This window comes from Bos indicus x Bos taurus, chromosome X (genome assembly GCF_003369695.1).
Source record: "Bos indicus x Bos taurus breed Angus x Brahman F1 hybrid chromosome X, Bos_hybrid_MaternalHap_v2.0, whole genome shotgun sequence".
In the NCBI taxonomy this organism is placed as follows: Eukaryota; Metazoa; Chordata; class Mammalia; order Artiodactyla; family Bovidae; genus Bos; species Bos indicus x Bos taurus.
The window spans coordinates 53,170,008-53,193,493 of NC_040105.1; the positions used below are offsets into that span (position 1 = coordinate 53,170,008).

Below are 23,486 nucleotides of genomic sequence, written 5' to 3' on the forward strand. Positions count from 1 at the left end.
AGGTAGCAGTGAAGGCAATATGAGTTTGGCCTACGAAATACATGAAGTCTAGCATGAATACTGGCAAAAGATTACTGTGAAACACAGAGATCAGACATTGCAAGTTAATCATTTTCAGGCTTTTGTGTGTGGGGCAAGGATCTGGGGTCACTGAACCTTTTCCTGAGGAAGCTGTGTGACTAAATAAGGGCCAGTTTGTCCAAAGCACAGTGTGCCTCTTCCTGTTTGTCACCCAGAATTCCTTCAGATTGCACTGTCATGCAGGAACCACGGAGGTTACAAGTTAACCCTGTAGAACTGGCTGTGAGCAATGCTGTTTCTCTTAGGGATCCTAATTCATCTGAAGCCACAGTTGGTATTTCTGAGTTGGACTGCATCTGTGTCCTCAGGCGTGACCTATTAGAGCTGTTTTGGGTTAGTGTCCAGGATGAGCAGTCTGAAGTGTTTGCACATCTCTGTCCCAGGGCATGAAATCTCAGAACTATTTCGGGGTCCTTTGTCTAGAGGGTTGGGCCTCTCAGCTGTTCATGTATCTGCACATGAGAATCGTCTTAAGAGGAAGGCTAGATGGACCCCAGTCTCACAGGCCATAGAAGCAGGCCTGTGATGTCACATTTGCTACGATTTCTACCATGCCTCTGCACAGAGATAAAAGCCTGGGGCCCCAGCCTCAGAGATGGTAAAAATGCTCAGTTCACAGAAGCCCAGGTAATAATCCTGTTAAGAACAATACTTGCTGATATGACTACCACCCTTGATAGGGGCCCTGTTTCAGAAACTGTGTACACACACTCCTTCAGTCCATCTGTCCAACCCACAACAAGGAGGGCACCGATAGCAGATGGGCACCCAAGGCCCAGTGCAGATGGAAGGTCTCAGCTCATGAGGAGGAGAGAGACTGCATGTAAGCTTGGGCTCCTTGGAGGAGGCAGGGAAGAATCAGCACAACCCTGGCCGGGTAGTGGGGGAGGTGGGCGTTTGCACAGGGCCACAAGAATCCTATGACTGACTCACTGTCAGGATATATCTCTGTGTCTCTCCATCACACACCCATCGATGTGGTGGGGGAAGGTACAGAGGTGAGCCTCCAAGCAGCTGGGGAGAAATCTCACATTCACCAATTTGCATGAGGCTCCACCACAAATGCAGAGATCCCTGCCTCTCTTTCCTCCATTAAAGCAGTCATTGGCAGTGAGATCAGCAGGAGGGCAGTCTGGGCAGGATAGGTTGTGAGGGGACCCTGTGTACAGCATGAGCCTCCCCAGGAATGGAGCATGTCCTTGTCTTGATGGGCAGAGGGCCCTGATGTGGATGAAGGGAGCATGATTAAGGCCCAGGCTATGGGCGACTGAGTCATTCCCTAGAGAGAGTCCCTGCGGAGGAGCTTCTTTTCTCCTATAGGGAAAATGTACTGTACATCATCCAGTAGCAGGGCTGGGGGCCTGTAGGTGGGTGCTAACTAAGTGGGGACAGGTTGCTACCAGAAGTAGTCTCTCCGTCCCTGCCTAATGCTCTATCTTTGTCTTTCTCCCTGCCATCTCTGTGCCTCTTATATCATGCCTCTTTGCCTTTGTAAGACTCAATGTGCCCTCAGTCACACCAAGAGGGTCCTTGCCCTGTCTCTCCTGAGAATATCATCGGTTGACATGGATGTTCACTAGAAGCAGGAGGAGGCATTCCCCTTGAGTGTAGGGGATTCCAGGAAAGGCATGCTCGGCTGCAGAAGGGGTGGGGAAGGGTTTTTCTTAAAATAAACCAAGGGCTCCTCAACAATCATGTGCGATCTGGGCCTCAGAAAGAAGCCTGGGGACTTCTCTGATAAGAACCCTCCTGTGGTTCAAGTCAAAATCCTCCCAATGGCCAGAACAGCCAACGGACCTGGGCCTCATCACTTTTGTTTCCCAATCTCTTCGCTCTCCCTCCATCATGCTGTGCCTGTCACATTGCCCTCCCCACTGTTTTCATAATCACTACACAGGGTTCTACTCCCCAGCTTTTCCACTGGCCTTACCTCTGTCTAGGATACTTTTCTCCCAAATAGGCATATCTCCTCTAGGCTGTTGCTCAAATGTCACAATCTTAGAACTTCCCTGACCACTCTTTCTAAATATCACCCCCTCTCTCTGTTTCACTATCCCGATTTAATTTTAATCACGGCAGTTACAAACACCTGATATATTACTTGTATTTAGGGACCACATGATCCCAACAGAATGTAAGCTCCATGAGGAAAAGGTTGATTTTCTCTGTCCTAACATACAGAGTTGTGCTTAATGCATACTTTGGAGAGAATGCATGAATGATGGAATGAACAAACAAATTTAAACTTGCCGAGAGAGGCATAGCTAGACAGGCTGAGGATCCTGCTAGGGAACATATTCAGGGATGACAAGATGGTGACAAAGCCATGGTCTTTATCTCACCTACGTGGTGGTGTCCTTGGGTCCTCTCAGAGTTGACCCCCTTCCTAATAGAATGGAAGGTCCTGTTGTCTCTTCCACATATTACTCGCAGTCAGCGACAGAGGGCTTTCCCACGCCAGGCCTGCAGATCCCAGTCGGAAGCTTTATCTATCCTGCCCCTTGGGGGACTGCGGCTGGCTTTCCCCCATGAGACCTATTCTGTATTGAACAGGAAAGCACAAACAATCACAATGCCCAGCAAAGATAAAGTGTTTTCCATGCTCTCTGTTACGACAGTGATCCCCATAGAGACGTAATCTTCAGTTTACGGAGACTTTTTTCTGAGTCCCAAATTGCAGGAATCTGTGGGGTTTTCCCCCTAACCTTGCCCTTCCGGCCTTTGTGGATCCTCCTGGAATGGTCCACGGGCATCTATATCTGCTGTTCCCCAATCCCACCAGCAAGGGGCGCGCGAGATGAAACAGTTCTGTCCTGGGATGTACCACCGAGGGTAGCGGAAAGACCACCCACTCTGGAAGGTACCATTGGGAGAGGGCGTGTGACAACAGAGAGGGTCCCCTTACACCGCGTCGGGCATGGACCACAGTTCCCAGCAGCGGCACTCATGGCGCCACTAGGTCCATCCCCACTCGCTCCTCTTCGTCTTCCCACTGCTTTTGAATCCGAGTGGACACAGGTATTAAGCGGAAACTTTCTCCGTCTCTTTTTCAAGTCCACCCCTTTGTTGGTGGGACCACTACGGAGCGAGAGACTGGCTGTCTGGGTGTGGAGTCAGGGAAGCGTTCTGGGCAGTGATTGGCCACCGCGTGATTGCAGGCAGTGTGGTCGCAGAACAGGAACTGAGGGCGAGAGGCGCCTGTATACGCGTGCGCCTGCGTTGGCGTGCGAGACTTTTCAGAACATACAATTTTCGTCCGAGTCTTATTGCTTTTTCCAAAGGGGTCTAATAGCTGCCCTGCTTAGTGGCGAGGTTTGGCGCAGTCGCTGGCTGTGCATGGTGAAGGCATTTCATTCTGGTTTAGCTCCGCTCAGTCTGGATCCTGTGGCAGTGCACCGTCATTCACACAGCTGCTGCTGCTAAGTCACTTCAGTCGTGTCCGACTCTGTGCGACCCCATAGACGGCAGCCCACCAGGCTCCCCCGTCCCTGGGATTCTCCAGGCAAGAACACTGGAGTCGGTTGCCATTTCCTTCTCCAATCCATGAAAGTGAAAAGTGAAAGTGAAGTCGCTCAGTCGTGTCCGACTCTTAGCGACCCCAAGGACTGCAGCCTACCAGGCTCCTCCGTCCACGGGATTTTCCAGGCAAGAGTACTGGAGTGGGTTGCCAGTGCCTTCTCCGTCATTCACACAAATGCATGCAATTCATGTCCAGGGAGAGGTCTCTGAGTTTGGTGTCTCTCCCTGGAAAATAAACTGTACCTGGCAGCTTGGGATTGTGTATTGCTTCGTGTGACAACACAGGTGTTGTTTGGGTACATTTGATCCCCTTGAGCCTTTTGGCAGGGTTGTGAGTGATGGGATATTTGATCTGAGCGGATTTTGTGAGCCATAGTACAAAGCCTCTAGGATGTGTGCCTGTATACCGGGATGTGCATCTTTGGAGCTTGCTGGCCTTTCAGTCCCTGGGTGAGAGATCTCTGTGTAGGCATCTGCACCCCAGAATGTGAGATCACTGAGCTTTGGATTCTGGGTCCGAAGTTGTGATGCCTCTGTGCTGCTTTAAGGATGGGTCAGTGTAAAGGGGTAAACTATCAGCTGCTTGGGGATCTATGCACAGGTTGCAAATTTTTCATTTGTCTGGGAAATTAATCTTAAGATTATATTGTGTTCTTGAGTTATTATTAAAACGTCTGTCTTTCTGTTTAGGGGGTTTTGTGTTAGGTCGGTAAGTGTCCCAGTGGTTTGGGAGTCAGTCTCCATGATGTGAAGTATCTGTGCAGTTCTCGTTTGTTTCTGTCTGGAAGACTTTGGTCTGTTTGGAGCGTCTTTGTCACAGTGTGTATGGTTATGGTCTCAGTTGTGTTTGAGGGTCTGAGACGAGTTGTGCACTCTCTGTGCAGAGATTCAGTGAGCTCTTTTTGGTGTCTCTGGGTATCTATCTGAGCTGTTTGGAGTCTTTGTGTTAGATATAAAACCTCTTATGTTCTTGGCTGTGAAGTCTCTGTCCGGGAACTGAGGATTTGGAAGCTGGCAGATATGATTCTGAAGCCTGTAACCTGACATGCTGACTGTGTGTTGTCGAGTGTATCACTTGTCTCCTGAAATCTCAGTTTGTATCATAATTAATACAATGGGGCCAGTGCCCATCTTGGAGGGTATCTGTGCATGTTAGCAATGTGTGTAAAGGACCTGGCTTCAGACTGTCCTTCAGCAAATGTTATCTGAGCACCTGCCATAGACCTGAGCACTATTTTTTTTAATTTTATTTTATTTTTAAACTTTACATAATTGTATTAGTTCTGCCAAATATCAAAATGAATCCGCCACAGGTATACCTGTGTTCCCCATCCTGAACCCTCCTCCCTCCTCCCTCCCCATACCATCCCTCTGGGTCGTCCCAGTGCACTAGCCCCAAGCATCCAGTATCGTGCATCGAACCTGGACTGGCATCTCGTTTCATACATGATATTTTACATGTTTCAGTGCCATTCTCCCAAATCTTCCCACCCTCTCCCTCTCCCACAGAGTCCATAAGACTGTTCTATACATCAGTGTCTCTTTTGCTGTCTCGTACACAGGGTTATTGTTACCATCTTTCTAAATTCCATATATATGCATTAGTATACTGTATTGGTGTTTTTCCTTCTGGTTTACTTCACTCTCTATAATAGGCTCCAGTTTCATCCACCTCATTAGGACTGATTCAAATGTATTCTTTTTAATGGCTGAGTAATACTCCATTGTGTATATGTACCATAGCTTTCTTATCCATTCATCTGCTGATGGACATCTAGGTTGCTTCCATGTCCTGGCTATTATAAACAGTGCTGCGATGAACATTGGGGTACACGTGTCTCTTTCCCTTCTGGTTTGCTCAGTGTGTATGCCCAGCAGTGGGATTGCTGGATCATAAGGCATTTCTATTTCCAGTTTTTTAAGGAATCTCCACACTGTTCCCCATAGTGGCTGTACTAGTTTGCATTCCCACCAACAGTGTAAGAGGGTTCCCTTTTCTCCACACCCTCTCCAGCATTTATTGCTTGTAGACTTTTGGATCGCAGCCATTCTGACTGGCGTGAAATGGTACCTCATAGTGGTTTTGAAGGAGTTTGGGACAGTACTGCTGCTGCTGCTAAGTCGCTTCAGTCGTGTCCAACTCTGTGCGACCCCATAGACGGCAGCCCACCAGGCCCCTGCCAGTCCCTGGGATTCTCCAGGCAAGAACACTGGAGTGGGTTGCCATTTCAACCAAGTCTCTCATTTCATAGACTTGTTGGTCAGTAAATAATCAAGGGTGGCAGGCGCTATGAAGAAACATATTGCTAGATCAGGGGAAAAGGTGTATGTAGATATGATGTTATTATTTTCTTCAAGATAATGAGGGAAAGATTCCCTGAAAGATGGCAAGTAAGCAGAGATCTGGAGGAAGTAAGGGAGCAGGCTGTGGGGTTACCTAAGAGAAGAGCATTCCAGGCAGAAGGAACAATAAATGCAACAGTCCTGGCATGGAAATTACTTGGCGCGCTCCTGAATGTCCAGGAATCTTGTAATGGGCTGGGTTTGGCACGTAGCTCTCATCGAAAGGGGCCTGGTGCTGCTATTTCAGTTTCTCCCTCAGTTTGTGGTCATCTGCATCTGTAACCTATTTCTTTCCTGATATTGGTAAGTTTTGTCTTTAGTTATCTTTTTTTTTTTTTAATTCTTGTGGGTGGAAACTTATGAATTCATATTGACCTTTTGAAAGAGCCAGCTTTGGGTTTTGTTGCTTATCTACATATTTTTTCTAATATCTGTTCTGATCATTATTTCCCTTATTTTGCTGACAGTCTCACTACCAAAGGGGTTTAATAAAGTCCCTGAGAGTTTCCCAAGTGTAGTGAAATCTCACAGATTCTGGGGCACTGTTGTAGCCCCACTGAGTGAGATTCACTGAGTGTAGATCATGGAATCTGCACTTTTTAAAAGAATTCCTCAGTTCTGATTGACATGGACAACTTGTCTAGGCACTAGCAGAGCAGAGGCATGGTCTAATTTTGCCTGCTTCCAGGCTCTGTCTCCATTGAGAGCATGTGACAGGGGTTTCCTGCTTTCTCTGATGCACAAACCCAAGACCACCAGTCTAGGAGACTCACTGACATGCTGTCTGATGTTCTGAGGAGGCTCTGAGACCATCGTGTCTACAAAACATCCTGATGCCAGTCTTGTCAAGCCTCCATTTGAAAGATTTCTGAAGAAATCAGATTTCTATTCAGTGTGCATTTCTATGATGTAAAAGCCATTTGTGTTATGTGGTAGCTGTTATTCTACATATTTTGCCATAGCCATTGGATCGACAGAGGATGAGGTGGCTGGATGGCATCACCAACTCAACAGACGTGAGTTTGAGTGAACTGCAGGAGATGGACGTGAGTTTGAGTGAACTGCAGGAGATGGGGATCAACAGGGAGGCCTGGTGTGCTGCGATTTATGGGTTTGCATAGAGTCGGACACGACTGAGCGACTGAACTGGACTGAACTGAACTGATGAGCTGAAATAGCTTTTTGAGAATCTTGTAATGCCTGTTGAGTAAAATTAGTCAAAGCATCCGCTCGTAGCAGAACATCTGTAGTTCCCAGAGAGGGAACAAACACTGCAGCCAAATAATCATACCAGTGAAATACAGACCTTCCCCACTGAGTTTTAAGGTGTGGTAAATTAGCAGGCTTTTCTGGAAGCTCTGAAAATATGAAGCCATGAGTAAAAGCTAGACCTAGGGTGCATCTCCCTAACCAGCCAGGGGGAAGCCATGCCCATAGGCAGGAGCCACATATCCAGTAGGTCCCGTTTGGAGCAAGCCAGCGTGACTGAGATATCCAGTCCCAATCAGTGCCTGGCCAGGCAAAGGGAGGACCTGAACTGGGGTTGGAAAATACGGGAATGATTACCTTGCATATTTCCTGAGGCAAAAGTCCCAATTGTTTCCAATCATTATAATTAAGTTGTTGGCTAACTTCTGGGGATGGCTCTATTTGTTCCCAGCATATAGGGGCAGTAGACATTAGATGTCCTTTTCCAGAAGTTAGCCATATAACCTCAATCATCCCATATTTGATAAACGTCAGGTAAAAAGCCACTAGATCTAGACCCATTTACCTTATGTGTAACGAAATAATCATTAAACCAAGACAATGTATAATCAAAATTAAAAGCCACGTTATGTCCACAAACTACAAAGTGTTGCACCAGTCCATCTTAGGGTTGTTAGATGTCATCAGATTAAGAAGAGGCATCACATACGATTGTTGTCGAAGGTATTTGCAGACTTGGAGAAAGTCTTTTCCTTGAAGTGGAGATGTCCACCATGGGAAGCCTTCCACTGATGAAGAGGGGAGCACTCTGCACACCCAGCAGTTAGACTGATTGTGGAATGCAGCATAGGAGTGAGCCCAGGACAGGAAGGCATTGTCTTGAGGATCAAACGGCAAACTCAGGATTTTTGGAGTCAGCAGAAGTAGGCTCACATAGATTATCAGGGCCATCTGAAAAGTACAAAGTCAGAGCATAGAAAGTAAAGACATAAAACGACATCACTTAGTTCTGGTCAGGATGCCACCTCTTAACTTGAGTGTGATGCACTCATGAATCTATTCCTGGCACTTTGACAGTTGTGGGAGAAGAAAGAATAACCTGGTAAGGGCCTTCCCAGAGGGGTTCGAGGGATTGGCCCCCAGATCCCAGTGTTTTTATCAGGACCTCTGTTCCTGGCTCAAATAGAGGCTTGCTTGACGCAGAGGCTGGGTCAGGAGTCACCTGCTGGAATTCCGTTAATGTCTATTGAAAAACTGAGAGCTGAGTTACATAATTAGTTAATTCTAAGGCTTCAGGGTCTATAACAATGTCTGTGCATAAGAAAGGCCTTCCATAAATACATTCAAAGGGGGACAGCCCCTCCTTGTGGGGGGCAGTCGCAGCCCTCATTAAAGCTATGGGTAGAACTTTAATCCAATTGTCCTGTGTCTCTTGAGTTAATGTGCACCGATATCTTTTGATAATGTCGTTAGCTGTTTCAACCTTTCCTGAGGATTGGGGTCTCCAGGAACAGTGTAAGTGAGATTCTATTCCTAGATCTTTAGACACCCCCTGAGTTAGAGCAGCTTCAAAGGTGGTGCCATTGTCCCTGTGAAGCCTCCGTGGCAGCCCAAACCTGGGGATAATTTCATGGATTAAAATTCTTATAACCTCCTTAGCATGTTCACCACAACAGGGAAAAGGCTCAATCCATCCAGTAAAAGTATCCACCCAAACTTGTGAGCAAGAATAATCATTAGCTTGTGGCATATGAGTAAAATCAGTTTCCCAGTCTTCTCCAGGATATTTTCCACTTCGTTGTAATCCAGATTTTGCTAGCTTTTCAGTCTTTGGGTTATTTTTCTGACAAACCTCACATCTTTTGATAATGTCCTTTAAAGTTTTCACTACATTTTTACCTTCAAACAAATGAGAAGCTATCTGGTAAGTACTCTCTACACCTAAATGAAAACTCTGGTGTAAACCCTTAAGAATTTTCCATTGAGTCTTTTCAGGAATTATTAATCGTCCATCCTCGGACTGTAGCCATCCTTTATCTTTGCTCCTCTTTTCTCATATCTTTCTAATTCTTCCTCAGTATATTACGGTTTTTCCTGTTCCACAGGACCTGTCCAGATCAAAGGCATCTGCAGTGAAGGGGATTCCCAAAGTGCCACTTTTTCTGGCTTGACATCGGCCAGCTGATTACCTTCAGCTAATTTACTCCCATCCCTGCTATGCCCTTTGCAATGCCTAACAGCTACTCCTTTAGGACAATATATAGTCGTTAAAAGTCTCTGGATCTCTCTGAAATGCTCAATAGGTTCTCCTGTTGCCCTTTTAAACTGTTTTTCTTTCCATATTGCAGCATGAGCGTGTAAAGTCAAATAAGCGTACTTAGAATCAGTAAAGATATTTGCTCGCTGCCCTTCACTTAGCCCTAGAACTCGGGTCAGAGCCGTAAGTTCCGCTAATAGCACTGGTTCTCTGGGCGAGAGATTTTGCTTCTAAAACCTGTTCAGCAGTCAGCAGGGCATAACTTGCTTTAGGCTTCCCATCCTGATCACCAGCATCAGGGTCTTTTCCTGTGAGTCGGCTGTTCCCATCAGGTGGTTAAAGTATTGGAGCTTCAGCTTCAGCATCGGCCCTGCCAGTGAATATTCACAGTTGGTTTCCTTTAGGATTGGCTGTTTTGATATCCTTGCTGTCCAAGGAATTCTCCAGTGTCTTCTCCAGCACCACAAACCGAAAGCGTCAATTCTTTGTCACTCAGCCTTCTTAATGATCGAACTCACACATCTGTACATGACTACTGAAAAAGCCATAGTTTTGACTATACGGACCTTTGTCGGTAAAGTGATGTCTCTGCTTCATACTATGCTGTCTAGGTTTGACATAGACTTTCCTGGTGGCTCAATGGTAAAGAATCTGCCTGCATGGGTGCATCTATGGCTGATTCTTGTTGATGTTTGACGGAAAACATCAAAATTCTGTAAAGCAATTATTCTTCAATTAAAACATGCATAAATTGGCAAAAACAAAAACAAACAAACAAAAAACCTCCCTGCAGTGCATGGGATGCAGGAGTCATGGGTTTCACCCCTGGGTTGGGAAGATGCCCTGCCATGCCCCATGGGAGGAGGGCACGGCAATCCACTAAGGTATTCTCACCTGGAGAATCCCATGGACAGCGGCACCTGGCAGGCTACAGTCCATGGAGTCATAGAGAGTCAGACACGACTGAAGCAATGAGCATGCATGCATACTATCTTTGTCATAGTTGTTCTTCCAAGGATCAAGTGTCTTAATTACGTGGCAGAAATCACCATCCACAGTGATTTTGGAGCCTCCAAAATTAAATGTGTCCATGCATCCACTTCCCCCCTTCTGTTTTCTGTGAAATGATAGGAGTAGATGCCATAATCTTCTATTTTTGAATGTTGAGTTTTAAGCCAGCCTTTTCATTCTCCTCTTTCACCCACATCGAGAGGTTCTTTAGTTCCTCTTCAGTTTCTGCCATTAGAGTGGTATGATCTGCATATCTGAGCTTCTTGATATTTCTGTCCTCAATCTTGATTCCAGCTTGTGAGTCATCCAGCCCAGCTTTTCCCATGATGCGCTCTGCATATAAGTTGAATAAACAGAGTGACCATATACAACCTTGTCTTACTCCTTTCCGAATTTTGAACCAGTGCGTTGTTCCATGTTTTATTCTAACTGTTACTTCTTAACCCTCATACAGGTTTCTCAAGGGACAGGTCAGCTTGTCCGGTACTCCCATCTCTAAGAATTTTCCACAGTTTGTTGTGATCCACACAGTTAGAGGCCTTGAGGTAGTCTGGTCAATGAAGCAGAAGTAGATGTGTTTCTGGAATTCCCTTGCTTTCTCGATGATCTAATGAAGGCTGCAATTTGATCTCTTGTTTCTCTGCCTCTTCAAAACCAGCTTGTATATCTGGAAGTTCTCGTTCCATATACTGTTGAAGCCTAGCTTGAAGGAGCCTACTAACCGGAGGCTTCAGAAATATGGGACAATCTAAGCTTGAGAAATTGGAGGGTATGAATGAAGCCCAATAAGAGAGACAAGAAGAGGATTCTCTACTTTCCATGATGTTAGCAAGCTGGGCAAGGGCTAGACCATACCTTCAAGTTCTTGTGTAGGACAGTAGGCTTTATCTAGAAAGTCATAAACAGTTCTGCAACTGTAAGAGAGGGAGGAAGAGGGCGGTGAGTGGGAGACAGGCACCCTGAGTGGATGTGAGAGACCTGTTAGCAGGGGGTTGACAATTAAATGGAGGGGGGCTTTGGACTAGAGCAGATGTGGTGGACATGGGAAAAAGTCGATGCATTAGACATTTTCAAAGTAAAATGGACAGAACTCAGCAAGAATATTGACTTGAGGTGAAGGAGATGGAATTGGAAACCTGGTTAAGACCCAATTTCTGTGTCCTGTCATAAGGGTACAAAGGTGTCATGGGGAATCCTGGAAGTTGGCCGGGTCTCGGAAGAATTTCAAATAAGATTTTTATGTTTATGAGCTCAAGTTCTAGATGGATACAATAACCAGTATTTACATACTTAAAAGATCCTTTTCCTTTTTTAAAAAATGAGAAGTATTGACATATAATTTATATGCCGTGGAAGTCAATGCTTTAAAGCATTACCGTTTGTCGAGTTTTGACATATGCATACCATTGTGTAAATGCTACCACAATAAAAATGTAGAAAACGTCCCATTGGTTTGAAAATGCTCCCTTGGGCTATTTCCTTTCAGACTCCTTCCTCCACTCCTATACCCTAGCAACCACAGACATATTTCTCTGCCTATAGTTGTGCCTTTTCCAGAAACCCACTGACATGAAATCATATAATACATAACATACAATCATATAATACATATGTATCACGAGTTTTGTGGTAAGGTGCCAAGAGAGAAGTGGACCGGTTGCTCTGCATGCAGACTCACCTCAGCCACAGACACTGAGAAAATCCCATAGTCAGGCTGTAAAGACTGAGCCTTTCTTCGTGTTCCAACTGAATTCCAAGGGAGTTGGGGGAAATAGGTCTGGTGAATAGGAGTGTGACAAGAGCAATAGTCCTGAATTTTTAAATTTCTAGCAGTATTTCACTAAATATCTTCATGATGGAGAATTCTGTTGTGAAATCAAACTTCCTCACAAAAATTCAGCCTTCCTGTGTACCTTAAGGTGATTTCTCTGCCAGCATAGCAAAGACAAAAATGGCTTTGCAAGCAACTGTATTTGGTATAATTGGAATGAATGTACACTCTAACGTAACCAGAATTTTCTTTTGAAAGTATTTTCACATTTAAAAAAAATCAGTCAACATATGGTCAGAAAAGTGATCAAATATAGCTGTGCTCTTAAATACATTTTCTAAATCACAATATTCTACTTTCCGGGAGAAATATCAGTGGGCAAGTGGCGTCAACATTGGGACCTATAGATCAAGATTCCCCAAGCTGGATGAACCTGTGGTTGTGAGTACCTTACCATTTGATGTTTTCTATTAGCACAAGTTTATTTTTGAGAAAATCATGTTAAGTAGTACAGATGCAATGATAAAGGTCTTCCATGCTGATAAAGGGTGACAGTTTGTCTTAGGAAGGAACATTGATCCAGATATATTACAGTCTGGCGTTGCCTATGAGTATACTGTTGAATTCCCTGGAAATGTGCCCAGTGACTCCCTCCTCCTGCTTATTAACAACAGGCTGCATACTTCCATCCCAACATAGATTTAAATAACTTCCAAAGTCTTTCTGGGTAACTCTTATGGGAGCTAACTCTTCTCTGTGGGAAGAGTAACTTTATTAAAAGTAAGTACGTAGAATTGTGTTGGGAAAATGTTGTTAGGTTTACATATGCTCAGATATATCTATGTATTAAGTATATTTATGCTATTATATGTATTAACAACAAAAAGTTTTTTATTTGCATGCACTCTCTACTAGGACCAGCAGCCCAGTGTTGAGCAACCTCAACAAGAGGAACCGCCAGCTGAGATTCAGAATATCACACCTGAAAAGGAGGAAGTAAATGGAGAGGATCCAGTGAATCACAATGAAGAGAAGGAGAAGGATGCCTCTGGAGGTAAAGTGTAAGTGTGCATCATGTCTTAAGACATAACCAGTAAGAGGAGGAAAGGAAACATTAGAAAAGGACTTCAGACAGTTCCTAAAAAACTGAGGAGAGTATAGTTCGCAGGTCAGTGTGGTTGCTCAAATTTTCCCTTGTTTTCAAGACAAAGAGAAGGGGGCACCTAAGTTGTCTGAGGACAACCCTGGGAAAGGAAAATGGTGATAGCATTCGGAAAATTCTGCTTTCCTTTTTCTCCAGCAAAACATTCCCAGAATAATGCTCTTGAGGTTCTCATTCAGCACATTTTTACCATACTGGCCTAAGACTTTTAATTCATAATACTGAGGGAATCAATATCATCATTCCCTTGTTTATATTGTATGCTTTACAGCTGAATTTATACTTTTTTTTTAAAGATTCTGATCTGGAAACTGATCTCCAGGAATTGGCTGAGGCAAAGACTGGGGGTAAAGGTGGAGATGGTCCTGATGTCAGGGAGGAGTTTGCATCAAATACAGAGCCTGTTGAAATGCCAGAAGCAGGTACGTCATCCATTCAGAAAGTAATTTATGTGGTTTCTGTTTTTTCAGAATATTATATCTTTACTAATATAGAGGGAACACTACTATTATTTTAATAACAGAGTTCACATATTCTTTGAAAGATAGTTCAGACCCCAGATGCCTGAGTGCCTGATTTACAGACTTTCAAATAAAGAAACAGACATGATCAAAGCCATATCGAATTGAAAATAGGGAACCGTTTTCTTCTCTTGTATTAGTACTTTAAGCAACAGCTAATAATTTTCAGGTTCTTTTATAATTTCTGCTTGTAGCAAATATGGCATGTATTTGTAATAAATATCAGTTTATATGAAATATGCTCAGGCATTCAGGATCTAGTACCAGCTTTAGCATAACGTGTGTGATTCTGTGAAATCCCTTAACTTCTAAACTCAACTTTACTCATAAAAGTTGTGAATTCAGAACAGATACACTAAAATGCTAAGTTTTCAATGCTGATTTTTGCGTTCTCTGATTCTCTTCGATGGAATGCATACAAGAATACTCTGTTTTTTATTATTTATTTATCATAAAATATCATCTTGAGTCAAATTATAACAGGGGAATTGAGATTTCATTTTCTGATGGGGGACACATGTACACCTGTGGCTGATTCTTGTCAATGTATGGCAAAAACCACCACAATATTGTAAAGTAAGTGGCCTCCAATTAAAATAAATAAATTAATTTTTTTTAAGAAAATGAGCCAACATTCTTCTTGATGTTTGTTAAATTCTCTCAAATTCTGAATTCTCTAGCTCTTAAAAAAACAGTTGCATTTTAAATCCTTTCCCCAGGGAAGCATGCAATGACTGAATAATAAAATGGCAAAAGATAGTCTAGTTTCCTGTTTCTGTGGCTGATCAAGTTGAGAGAGTGCATTTAGTCAGTGATACTCAAGGCAGGTGTGAGTAAGATACATATGCTAAGCACAGTACCTGCCCCCACGTTTGGCATTTTTGGGGGGGCAGGGGTGTTGCCTATTTTAATTGGAGGATCATTACTTTACAATACTATGATGGTTTTTGCTCTACATCCCACTTTCACTCTTAAAGACCTAATAAAAATCTGTGCCTCATGATATAATCGTCTCTAACCATATCAAGTATGTTATTTTTCCTTTGATACCTGAATTTTAAAAGTTCTGAAGGTCAAAGATTGTAACTCTAGTTCTTCCTGCATAATCAACTTAGTATCTTTCACATACGTGTTTTCCCAATTGCTGACAATGAATTGCAGGGTTCTGATTTTAAAGGAAGAACTTCATAGTTAGGGAAGAATTTACTGTGTATTAGCCTTCTAAATATTTTCACTTTACATTTTTGTTCCATTCCGTTAGAACATTTAGACAGAAATACAACTTTCAGACTACGTTCAAGTAACTAGAGAACATGATTAAAATGTTCTCATAGAAAAATATTAGCCCTAAATATGTGTGGTATTTAAAAAGAAAAATACGTAAATTACAAGGTACATAAATACAAAATCCTATATCCAACATAAACGGTAAGAAAAAGAGCAACAGAATAAACCTAAGGGAAAAAGGAAAAGATACTTAATAAAAGACAGGTATGAATTGTTAGGAAGAGGAAAATAAACTCAATTAATAAATAAAGACAATGTGCTAGTTTCCATATTTTTTAATATATACACCCACACATTTTAAAATATTCTTTTCTGTTGTGATTTATCACAGGAGATTGGACATAGTTCCCTGTGCTGTATAGTAGGACCTTGTTGTTTATCCATTCTGAATGTAATAGTTTGTATCTGTCAACCCCAAACTGCTAGTCCACTCCTCTTAGTTTACATAACTGTGAAGAAAATGGAAAGAGCCCAAGTATACATAATAAGAAATATGAACAAGACACTAACAGTTAGTATATTACAGAATTAAAATTGAGGATAATCTGGAACTCAGATATTTTCAGAATATTGATGAAATGGCTAATAGGGTAGAAAAACAAGTATTATTTAACATACCCCAGTAACTAAATAACTAAACATCACCAATACTGGTAATATGCTTGAAAAGTCTATAGAATCTCGAGAGGATTAACTGAAGGTAAGCCAAAGGGTCACCCTTAGTGTTCTTGTTTTAGTCCATTTTGTAAAACTACAACTGCAGTGAGCTTTGTATACCTCTCCTGTCATCAAAGTTCTGCTGAGGAACTTTTCTAATGTTTATATTATAGGTGAAGGGCAACCATTTGCTTGAAAGAAGATAAACTGAAACGATTTATGCTGTTCTTATTTGTATATTTGACTGTTAAAGTTGTGGAAATAAAGTTTCGTTTTCTACTTGCACATTTTTGTTAAATTTATCCCTGGCTATTTAATGTTACTGAAAATTCATGGTTTGTGATTTTTATTGTCTAGTTGAGGCTGTCTGTAGAGATAGAATGTCTATATATAGATTTTCTGTCCAACAATTCCTCTAAATATGCATATTAATTCCACAAATTTAGATCTAGACTATTTTTGCTTTTCAAAATATACTATTATATTTGAATATCAACAGTTTCTACTGGCTTAAACCTTAAACCTGTCCTCATTTTGCAGCATTGAACAAACCTAGCCAGAATAGTCTTGACTAAAGCAGGTGATAATTGGCATTTTTCCCAATAGGAAATGAAAAATCTTCTCCATTTCAACCTGTTTACGTTGCATTTTTTGTACATATAGTTTATCAGAGTAAGTTCCATTCTATTCCTAGTTTGCTGTCTTGAATATAGATTAATTTTCATCAAACATGTATAATGTATCAATTGTGATGATCATAGAATTGTTATTCCTCCATTTTTCTATTAGTGTGGTGAAATGCATTGGTAACCTTATACATTTAAACCACCCTTGCACTTCTAGAGTTAAAAAAAATTGGGTCATAACATATTCTTTAGGTGTAATCTACATGTTAATGCATATACATACACATATATATACCTACACATAAAAATTGCATAAAAGCCTTTGGTCTTCTCTTGAATAAATGTGTTTACAAAATGTGCCACCCAAATCTCATATGGTGGTGTCCCTGATGAAATCATTGACAGGGAAACATTTTTTTAAAAACTTAATATGATTGTATTGTCCTATAGAGAAATGGAATGCCAAAGCCATTGTTAAAGGTTGTAGGGAGACAGGAAAAAAACTGCTGTCAAATTCCATGGCAAATGCCACACCATATCTTTCACACACTTCTGACTTGCCTTCCAAGTTTTTTTGGGTGCAGGGAGAGAGTAGCCACAAACATATTTTCTTCTCCATGACATACTCTATTGGCTTGATAGTCACCAGATCTCAGAAGCCCTCCAACTGTGTGTGTGTGTCTGTGTGTGTGTGTGAATCACTCAGTCGTGTCCGACTCTTTGGGACCCCATGAACTGTAGCCTGCCAGGCTTCTCTGTGGATGGAATTCTCCAGTCACGAATACTGGAGTGGATTGCCATTCTCTTCTCCAGTGGATCTTCCCAGCCCAGGGATCGACGCAGGTCTCCTGCAGATTCTTTACCATTTGAGCTACAGGAAGTCCTCCAGCTGTCTGATTCCTTTCTATTCTTATTATTACATAACAAAATGCTTACATCTCTGAGGCCCCATCTGCATCCTCACGCACCAAAAAAATACATTTCAGCTACAAAGGACCTATTCAGAATGCACTCTGCTTTAGGAATAACAAGGGATTATAAATAGCAGCTGTTGTGCCCTTACAGAGGTATGAAAATGCAGGTCCAAAAGGACTGAAAATGGGAGGTTCAAATGTACCACGAGACTTAAGTTAGAGTGTCCCATCTTACCAAAAAGTATGTGAAAAAGCCCCTAGGTCATGGAGCTATCTGACAAGATTAGATCCTAGCTAGAAGAAAAGGGAAAGGAATGAGGGGAACTTTGTGAGACAAAATGACTTGACTCTTATCTGCTCTGTCTCCTCATTGGCTATGACATGACATAACTGGGCTTCCCTGGTGGCTCAGATGGTAAAGAATCCGCCTGCAGTGCTGGAGACCTGGGTTCAATCACTGGGTCAGGAAGATCCCCTGGAGGAGGCCAGGGCAACCCACTCCAGTATTCTTGCCTGAGGAATCCCCATGGATAGAGGTGCCTGACGGACTACAGTCCATGGGGTCACAAAGAGTCGGACACGACTGAGCGACTAAGCACAGCACATGACATAACTAAGAGTATCAGTACTGGCTCTGACACATACTGTGTGAAGGTGAGAAAGGTATTTTCATCCTTTGGATCTGTTTCCCCATTTCTAAAATGGAAATTACAAGTTTACACTAAATATTTGTTATGAAGAATAAACAAGATAACACGTGAAGTAGGCATTACATTACAAATGGATTTGGCTTATTCTACTCCATTTTTTTCATTTACACATTTACCTTTACAATTACAATTCTCTCACAAGTGATACAGATTTTGAATTTCAAATAGACTATAAGGCTAACTTTTAAAATGAATTGGACTTCAGAAACATATTTTGTCTAAATAAATATATTGATTCAATAGCAGATTCAATAGCTGGTATCAGACATGGCATCCATTCTAAGGTTGGTTTGTTAATGAGGACTGACAAGGCTACCCTAAGTCATAATATGTAGTGAAAACTGTGCTCCTTGCTGTGTGTGATGACAAAGAAAATAAGCCAGTATTCTGGTCACGCAACATCACACAACTCAACACCAGACTCTGTCACGTAGTCAGGCAGCCAGTCTCTAAGTCACAGCGCAGGAGCTACAGGGCCTCAAGGCACCACTGCAGTTGTTAGTTTGGCTTGTCACCTTCTACGGGCTTGGCCAGTAAGGAGACAATGAACCCGAATGGATTCAGATTCTACCTTACAGACAGTGCAGAAGCAATATGACCCTGGTGTCAGTTGCCTTGTCCCTAGTCCCACGGTTTGCCACTGAATTGGAAGGCCTCAGTAACAGGCACTACAAGTGGTAGGTCTCTGCCAGGAAGGAGCCCGCAGTTGTGCCCTATGGCACTGAGCAGCTCTGCAGTCCACAGCTGTACTCTCAGCTGGGCCTAGGGAGACCATCCTATGTTCAACTGAAACCAGAGATGGATGAGTAACAACTTTGTGTCACCTCCAGCTGTATAAGGAGGCAGGTGAGAAATGGCCTCACAGCAGCTCTTCATCAGGCTGCTTATCCCCCCTTGCTGCAAGAGCAATCAGGAGGTTCTCTGACAAGGTTCAAGTCAGCCTGCAGTTTAGCCTTGCCTACGTAGCCTAAGTGGGGACATGCAAGGGCACCAGGGCACCAAGACAGAGTCACACTCCTACAGTGTCTGGAACAACACACAAGACTATGTATGGTGCTACAAATATGACGCCTATATACCGACTCCTACATGGAGGAGATGCTTTTCCTGTCAGTCATTAATAGTATTCCTTCACTGAGTACACACACACTGATTACTAGCATGTCTCAGGACGTGTCTGCAATGCTTGAAATAACAAGACCAGTGATGTGAGGTGGATGATGGGAATATCACACTGGTGGGCCAGACAGACACATAAACAGAAAAGAAGTGCAAAGGAGAAACACAGGGAATGGACCTAAGGGAAAAGCAAAGCAAAACGGTGAGCAGGGTGGCCAAGAAGCAGGAGGAAAGCTAGAAGATAAGGTTCATTCTAAGAGTGAAAGAGGTTATATATAACACAGCTGTGCTTTGACCCAGGGTGTGGATGAGAGTCACAACCTCCCCTGCATCACTGCCCCTTTTGAGGGTGGTGTCTGGGAGTCTAGAGATTCTGAAGGGAGAGAAGGAAAATACATAGTGCAGGGGGTACGTGCATCCGCCCTGATAGAGATACAGGTGCAGCTTTTTACAGTAACCAGGTGGGGATGAGCAGAGTTGGATTCGGTGACTCAAGAAGAAATGTGCAAGGAATGTAAAAGGAGAAAACACATTGAGAGGGTGGTAAACAGCTCCAACTCCCATTTCTGTACCAGAGTAGGTGCTCCATTACTGTTGTGAGAAGGCTCCCTGGTCTGAGCTCTGGGAGGGAGTGATGAGCATTCTAAGGACCCATCATCACCTAAGCAGGGGGCACTGAGTGTGTAAAGACATAAGTCTCAGTTTTTCCCACTGACAGACACAGAAAGCTTCTTCGCCCTGCTGAGAGTGGGGCTCTGGCAGCTTCTGCTGCTGTTGCTGCTAAGTCGAGTCAGTCGTGTCCGACTCTGTGCGACCCCATAGACGGCAGCCCACCAAGCTCCCCCGTCCCTCCCATTCTCCAGGCAAGAACACTGGAGTGGGTTGCTATTTCCTTCTCCAATGCATGAATGTGAAAAGTGAATGTGAAGTCGCTCAGTCGTGTCCGACTCCTAGCGACCCCATGGACTGCAGCGCACCAGGCTCCTCCATCCATGGGATTTTCCAGGCAAGAGTACTGGAGTGGGGTACCATTGCCTTCTCCGTCTGGCAGCTTAGGGAAGCTCAAAGGTAAGGTGGAGGTGGTGGTGGTTGTTCAGTCGCTCAGTTGTGTCCAACTATTTACTACCCATGGCCTGCAGCATGCCAGGCTCCTCTGTCCTACACTATGTCCCTGAGTTTGATCAAATTAATGTCCATTGGGTTGGTGATGCTATCTAATCATCTCACCCTCTGTCGCCCCCTTCTCCTCCTGCCTTCAATCTTTTTGCATCAGGGTCCTTTCCAATCATTCAGCTATTCGCATCTGGTGGCCAAAGTATTGCAGCATCAGCATCCATCCTTCCAGTGACTATTCAGAGTTCACTTCCTTTAGGATTGGCGGGTTTGTTCTCCTTGCTGTCCAAGGGATTCTCAAGGCTCATCTCTAGCACCACAATTCGAAGGCATCAATTCTTTGGCACTCAGCCTTCTTAATAATCCAACTCACACACCTGTACATCACTATTGGAAAAACCATAGTTTTGACTCTACAGACCTTTGTCAGCAAAGTGATGTCTCTGCTTTTTAATATGTTGTCTAGGTTTGTCATCAGAGAAGGCAATGGCACCCCACTCCAGTACTCTTGCTTGGAAAATCCCATGTAAGGAGGAGCCTGGTAGGCTGCAGTTCATGGAGTCGCTAAGAGTCGGACACGACTGAGCGACTTCACTTTCACTTTTGACTTTCAGGCACTGGAGAAGGAAATGGCAACCCACTCCAGTGTTCTTGCCTGGAGAATCCCAGGGACAGTGGAGCCTGGTGGGCTGCTGTCTCTGGTGTAGCACAGATTCGGAGACGACTGAAGTGACTTAGCAGCAGCAGGATTTTCATGGGCTTCCCTGGGGGCTCTGCGGTAAAGAATCTGTCTGTTATGCAGCACACTTAGGAGATATGGGTTCAATCCCTGGGTCAGGAAGATCCCCTGGAGGAGGGCATGGCAACCCACTCCAGTATTCTCATGTGGAGAATCCCTGGACAGAGGAGCCTGTTGGGCCTCGGTCCATAGGGTCGTAAAGAGCCAGACACTACTGAAGTGCCTGAGAATGCATGCAAGCTAGGTTTGTCATAGCTTTCCTTCCAAGGAGCAAGCGTCTTTTAATTTCATGGCTGCAATCACCATTTGCAGTGATTTTTGAGCCCAAGAAAATGAAATGTGTCACTGCTTCCACTTCAGTTCAGTTCAGTCACTCAGCTGTGTCCGACTCTTTGTGACCCCTTGAACCGCAGCATGCCAGGCCTCCCTGTCCATTACAAACTCCCTGAGTTCACCTAAACTCATGTCCATTGAGCTGGTGATGCCATCCAACCATCTCATCCTCAGTCATCCCCTTCTCCTGCCCTCAATTTTTGCCGGCATTAGGGTCTTTTCAAATGTCAGTTCTTTGCATCAGGTGGCCAAAGTATTGGAGTTTCAGCTTCAACATCAGCCCTTCCAATGAACACCCAGGACTGATCTCCTTTAGGATGGACTGCTTCCACTTACCCCCCTTCTATTTGCCATGAAGTGATAGGACCAGATGCCATGATCTTAGTGTTTTAATAGTTGAGTTTTAAGCCAGTTTTTTCACTCTCCTCTTTCACCCGTATCCAAAGGTTCTTTAGTTGCTCTTCACTTTCTGCCATTAGAGTGGTATCATCTGTGTAACTGAGCTTGTCGAGATTTCTCCCAGCAATCTTCATTCAGCTTTTGAGTCATCCAGTCCAGCGTTTTGCATGATATACTCTGCATATAAGTTAAATAAGCAGCATGACAATACACGGGCTTCCTGTTCTCCTTCCCCAATTATGAAGCAGTCATTTGTTCCAACTCTGGTTCTAACGGGTGCTTCTTGGCCCCCATACAGGTTTCTGAGGAGACAGGTCGAGTAGTCTGGCACTGCCCTCTGTTTAAGAATTTTCTCTATTTGTTGTGATCCATGCAGTCAGAGGTCTTAGCATAGTCAATGACACAGAAATAGATGTTTTAGAAAAAGTAGATGCGTTAGACGTTTACGAAGTAAAACGGACAGAACTCAGCAAGAATTTATAGCTGAGGTGAGGGAGAGGGAATCGTAAACATGGTTAAGACCAAGTTTCCTGTCATAAAATACAAAACCGTCATGGTGAATTCTTAAAGTTGTCCAGGTCTGGGAAGAATTCCAAATAAGATTTATATGTTTTTGAGCTCATGGTTTACATGGATACAATAACCAGTATTTAAATACTTAAAATTTCCTTTTCCTTTAAAAAAAGTATTGTGGTATAATTTATATACAATAAAAGCCAACACTTTAACATATTACCGTTTGTAGATTTTTGACAAATGTATACCGTGGTGTAAATGCTACCACAATAAAAATGTAGAAAACGTCTCAATGTTTAAAAATGCTCCCTTGGGCTATTTGCATTCAGACTCCTTCCTCCACTCCTGTACCCTGGCAACCACAGATACATTTCTGTGCCAACAGTTGTGCCATTTCCAGAAATCCATTGACATGAAATCATATAATATGTAGCCTTCTGTGTCTGGTTTCTCTCATTTGCACAGTTGAGATGCATCCTTGCTCTTACATGCATTAGTTACTTTTTTTTTTTTTACTATCGTGTAGTATTCCTTTGTACAGGAATACACTTTTGTTTTTCTTTCAACTGTATACCAGTTGTTGAATAGCTGGGTTGTTTCTACGTTTGGCTATTAGGAATACACGTGTGGAATATTTGAGTGCAGCCCACTGTGGGAGCATGTTTTCATTTCTCTTGGGAAAACTGCCAAGAGTAGAATTGCTGGGTCATATAAGGCTTCCCAGGGGGCGCTAGTGGTAAAGAACCCATCTGCCAATGCGGAGACTCAGGTTCAATCCCTTGCTCTGGAAGATCCCCTGGAGTAGGAAATAGCAACCCACTCCACTATTCTTGCCTAGAAAATTCCATGAAGAGGGGTCCTGGCAGGTTACAGTCCATGGGGCCCCAGAGAGGTAAACACGACTGAGCGACTGAACACACACACACACACATACATGGTAATTTCTGTATCTTAGATTCTAAACTGTGTCCTCCGTAGACAACATAGACATGGATGTTTTTTTTAACTGTTCTCGCAGTGTCTGCCTTCTGGTTGGATTGTTTTATCCATTTACATTTAATGTTGATACAGACTTACATCCACCAATGTATATTTCTGTCTCATGTCATTTTGTTCCATGGTCCTCATTTTACTGCTTTCTTTTCCATCCAATGGATATTTTCTAATGTAGCATTTTAAACCCTTTACTGATTTTCCAC

At 43.3% G+C, this 23,486-nt stretch overlaps 1 protein-coding gene across 7 annotated transcripts in view; it reads left to right on the top strand.

The window, feature by feature from the left end:
* The first annotated feature begins 1,744 nt into the window (after window positions 1-1,744).
* Window positions 1,745-23,486, top strand: part of LOC113887229 (fibrous sheath CABYR-binding protein-like) — a 53,510-nt gene continuing 31,768 nt past the window's right edge. For 2 of the 7 annotated variants that reach the window (XM_027534250.1, XM_027534252.1), the window contains exons 1-4: window positions 1,767-3,099; window positions 12,558-12,632; window positions 13,107-13,245; window positions 13,650-13,775. In XM_027534250.1, coding sequence (XP_027390051.1) covers window positions 3,028-3,099; window positions 12,558-12,632; window positions 13,107-13,245; window positions 13,650-13,775 — 412 coding nt within the window. In that variant the 5' untranslated portion in view covers window positions 1,767-3,027. Of the gene's footprint in view, window positions 3,100-12,557; window positions 12,633-13,106; window positions 13,246-13,649; window positions 13,776-23,486 lie in introns of all 7 variants that reach the window. The other 5 variants (XM_027534251.1, XM_027534255.1, XM_027534254.1 and 2 more) reach the window with 4 other exon arrangements.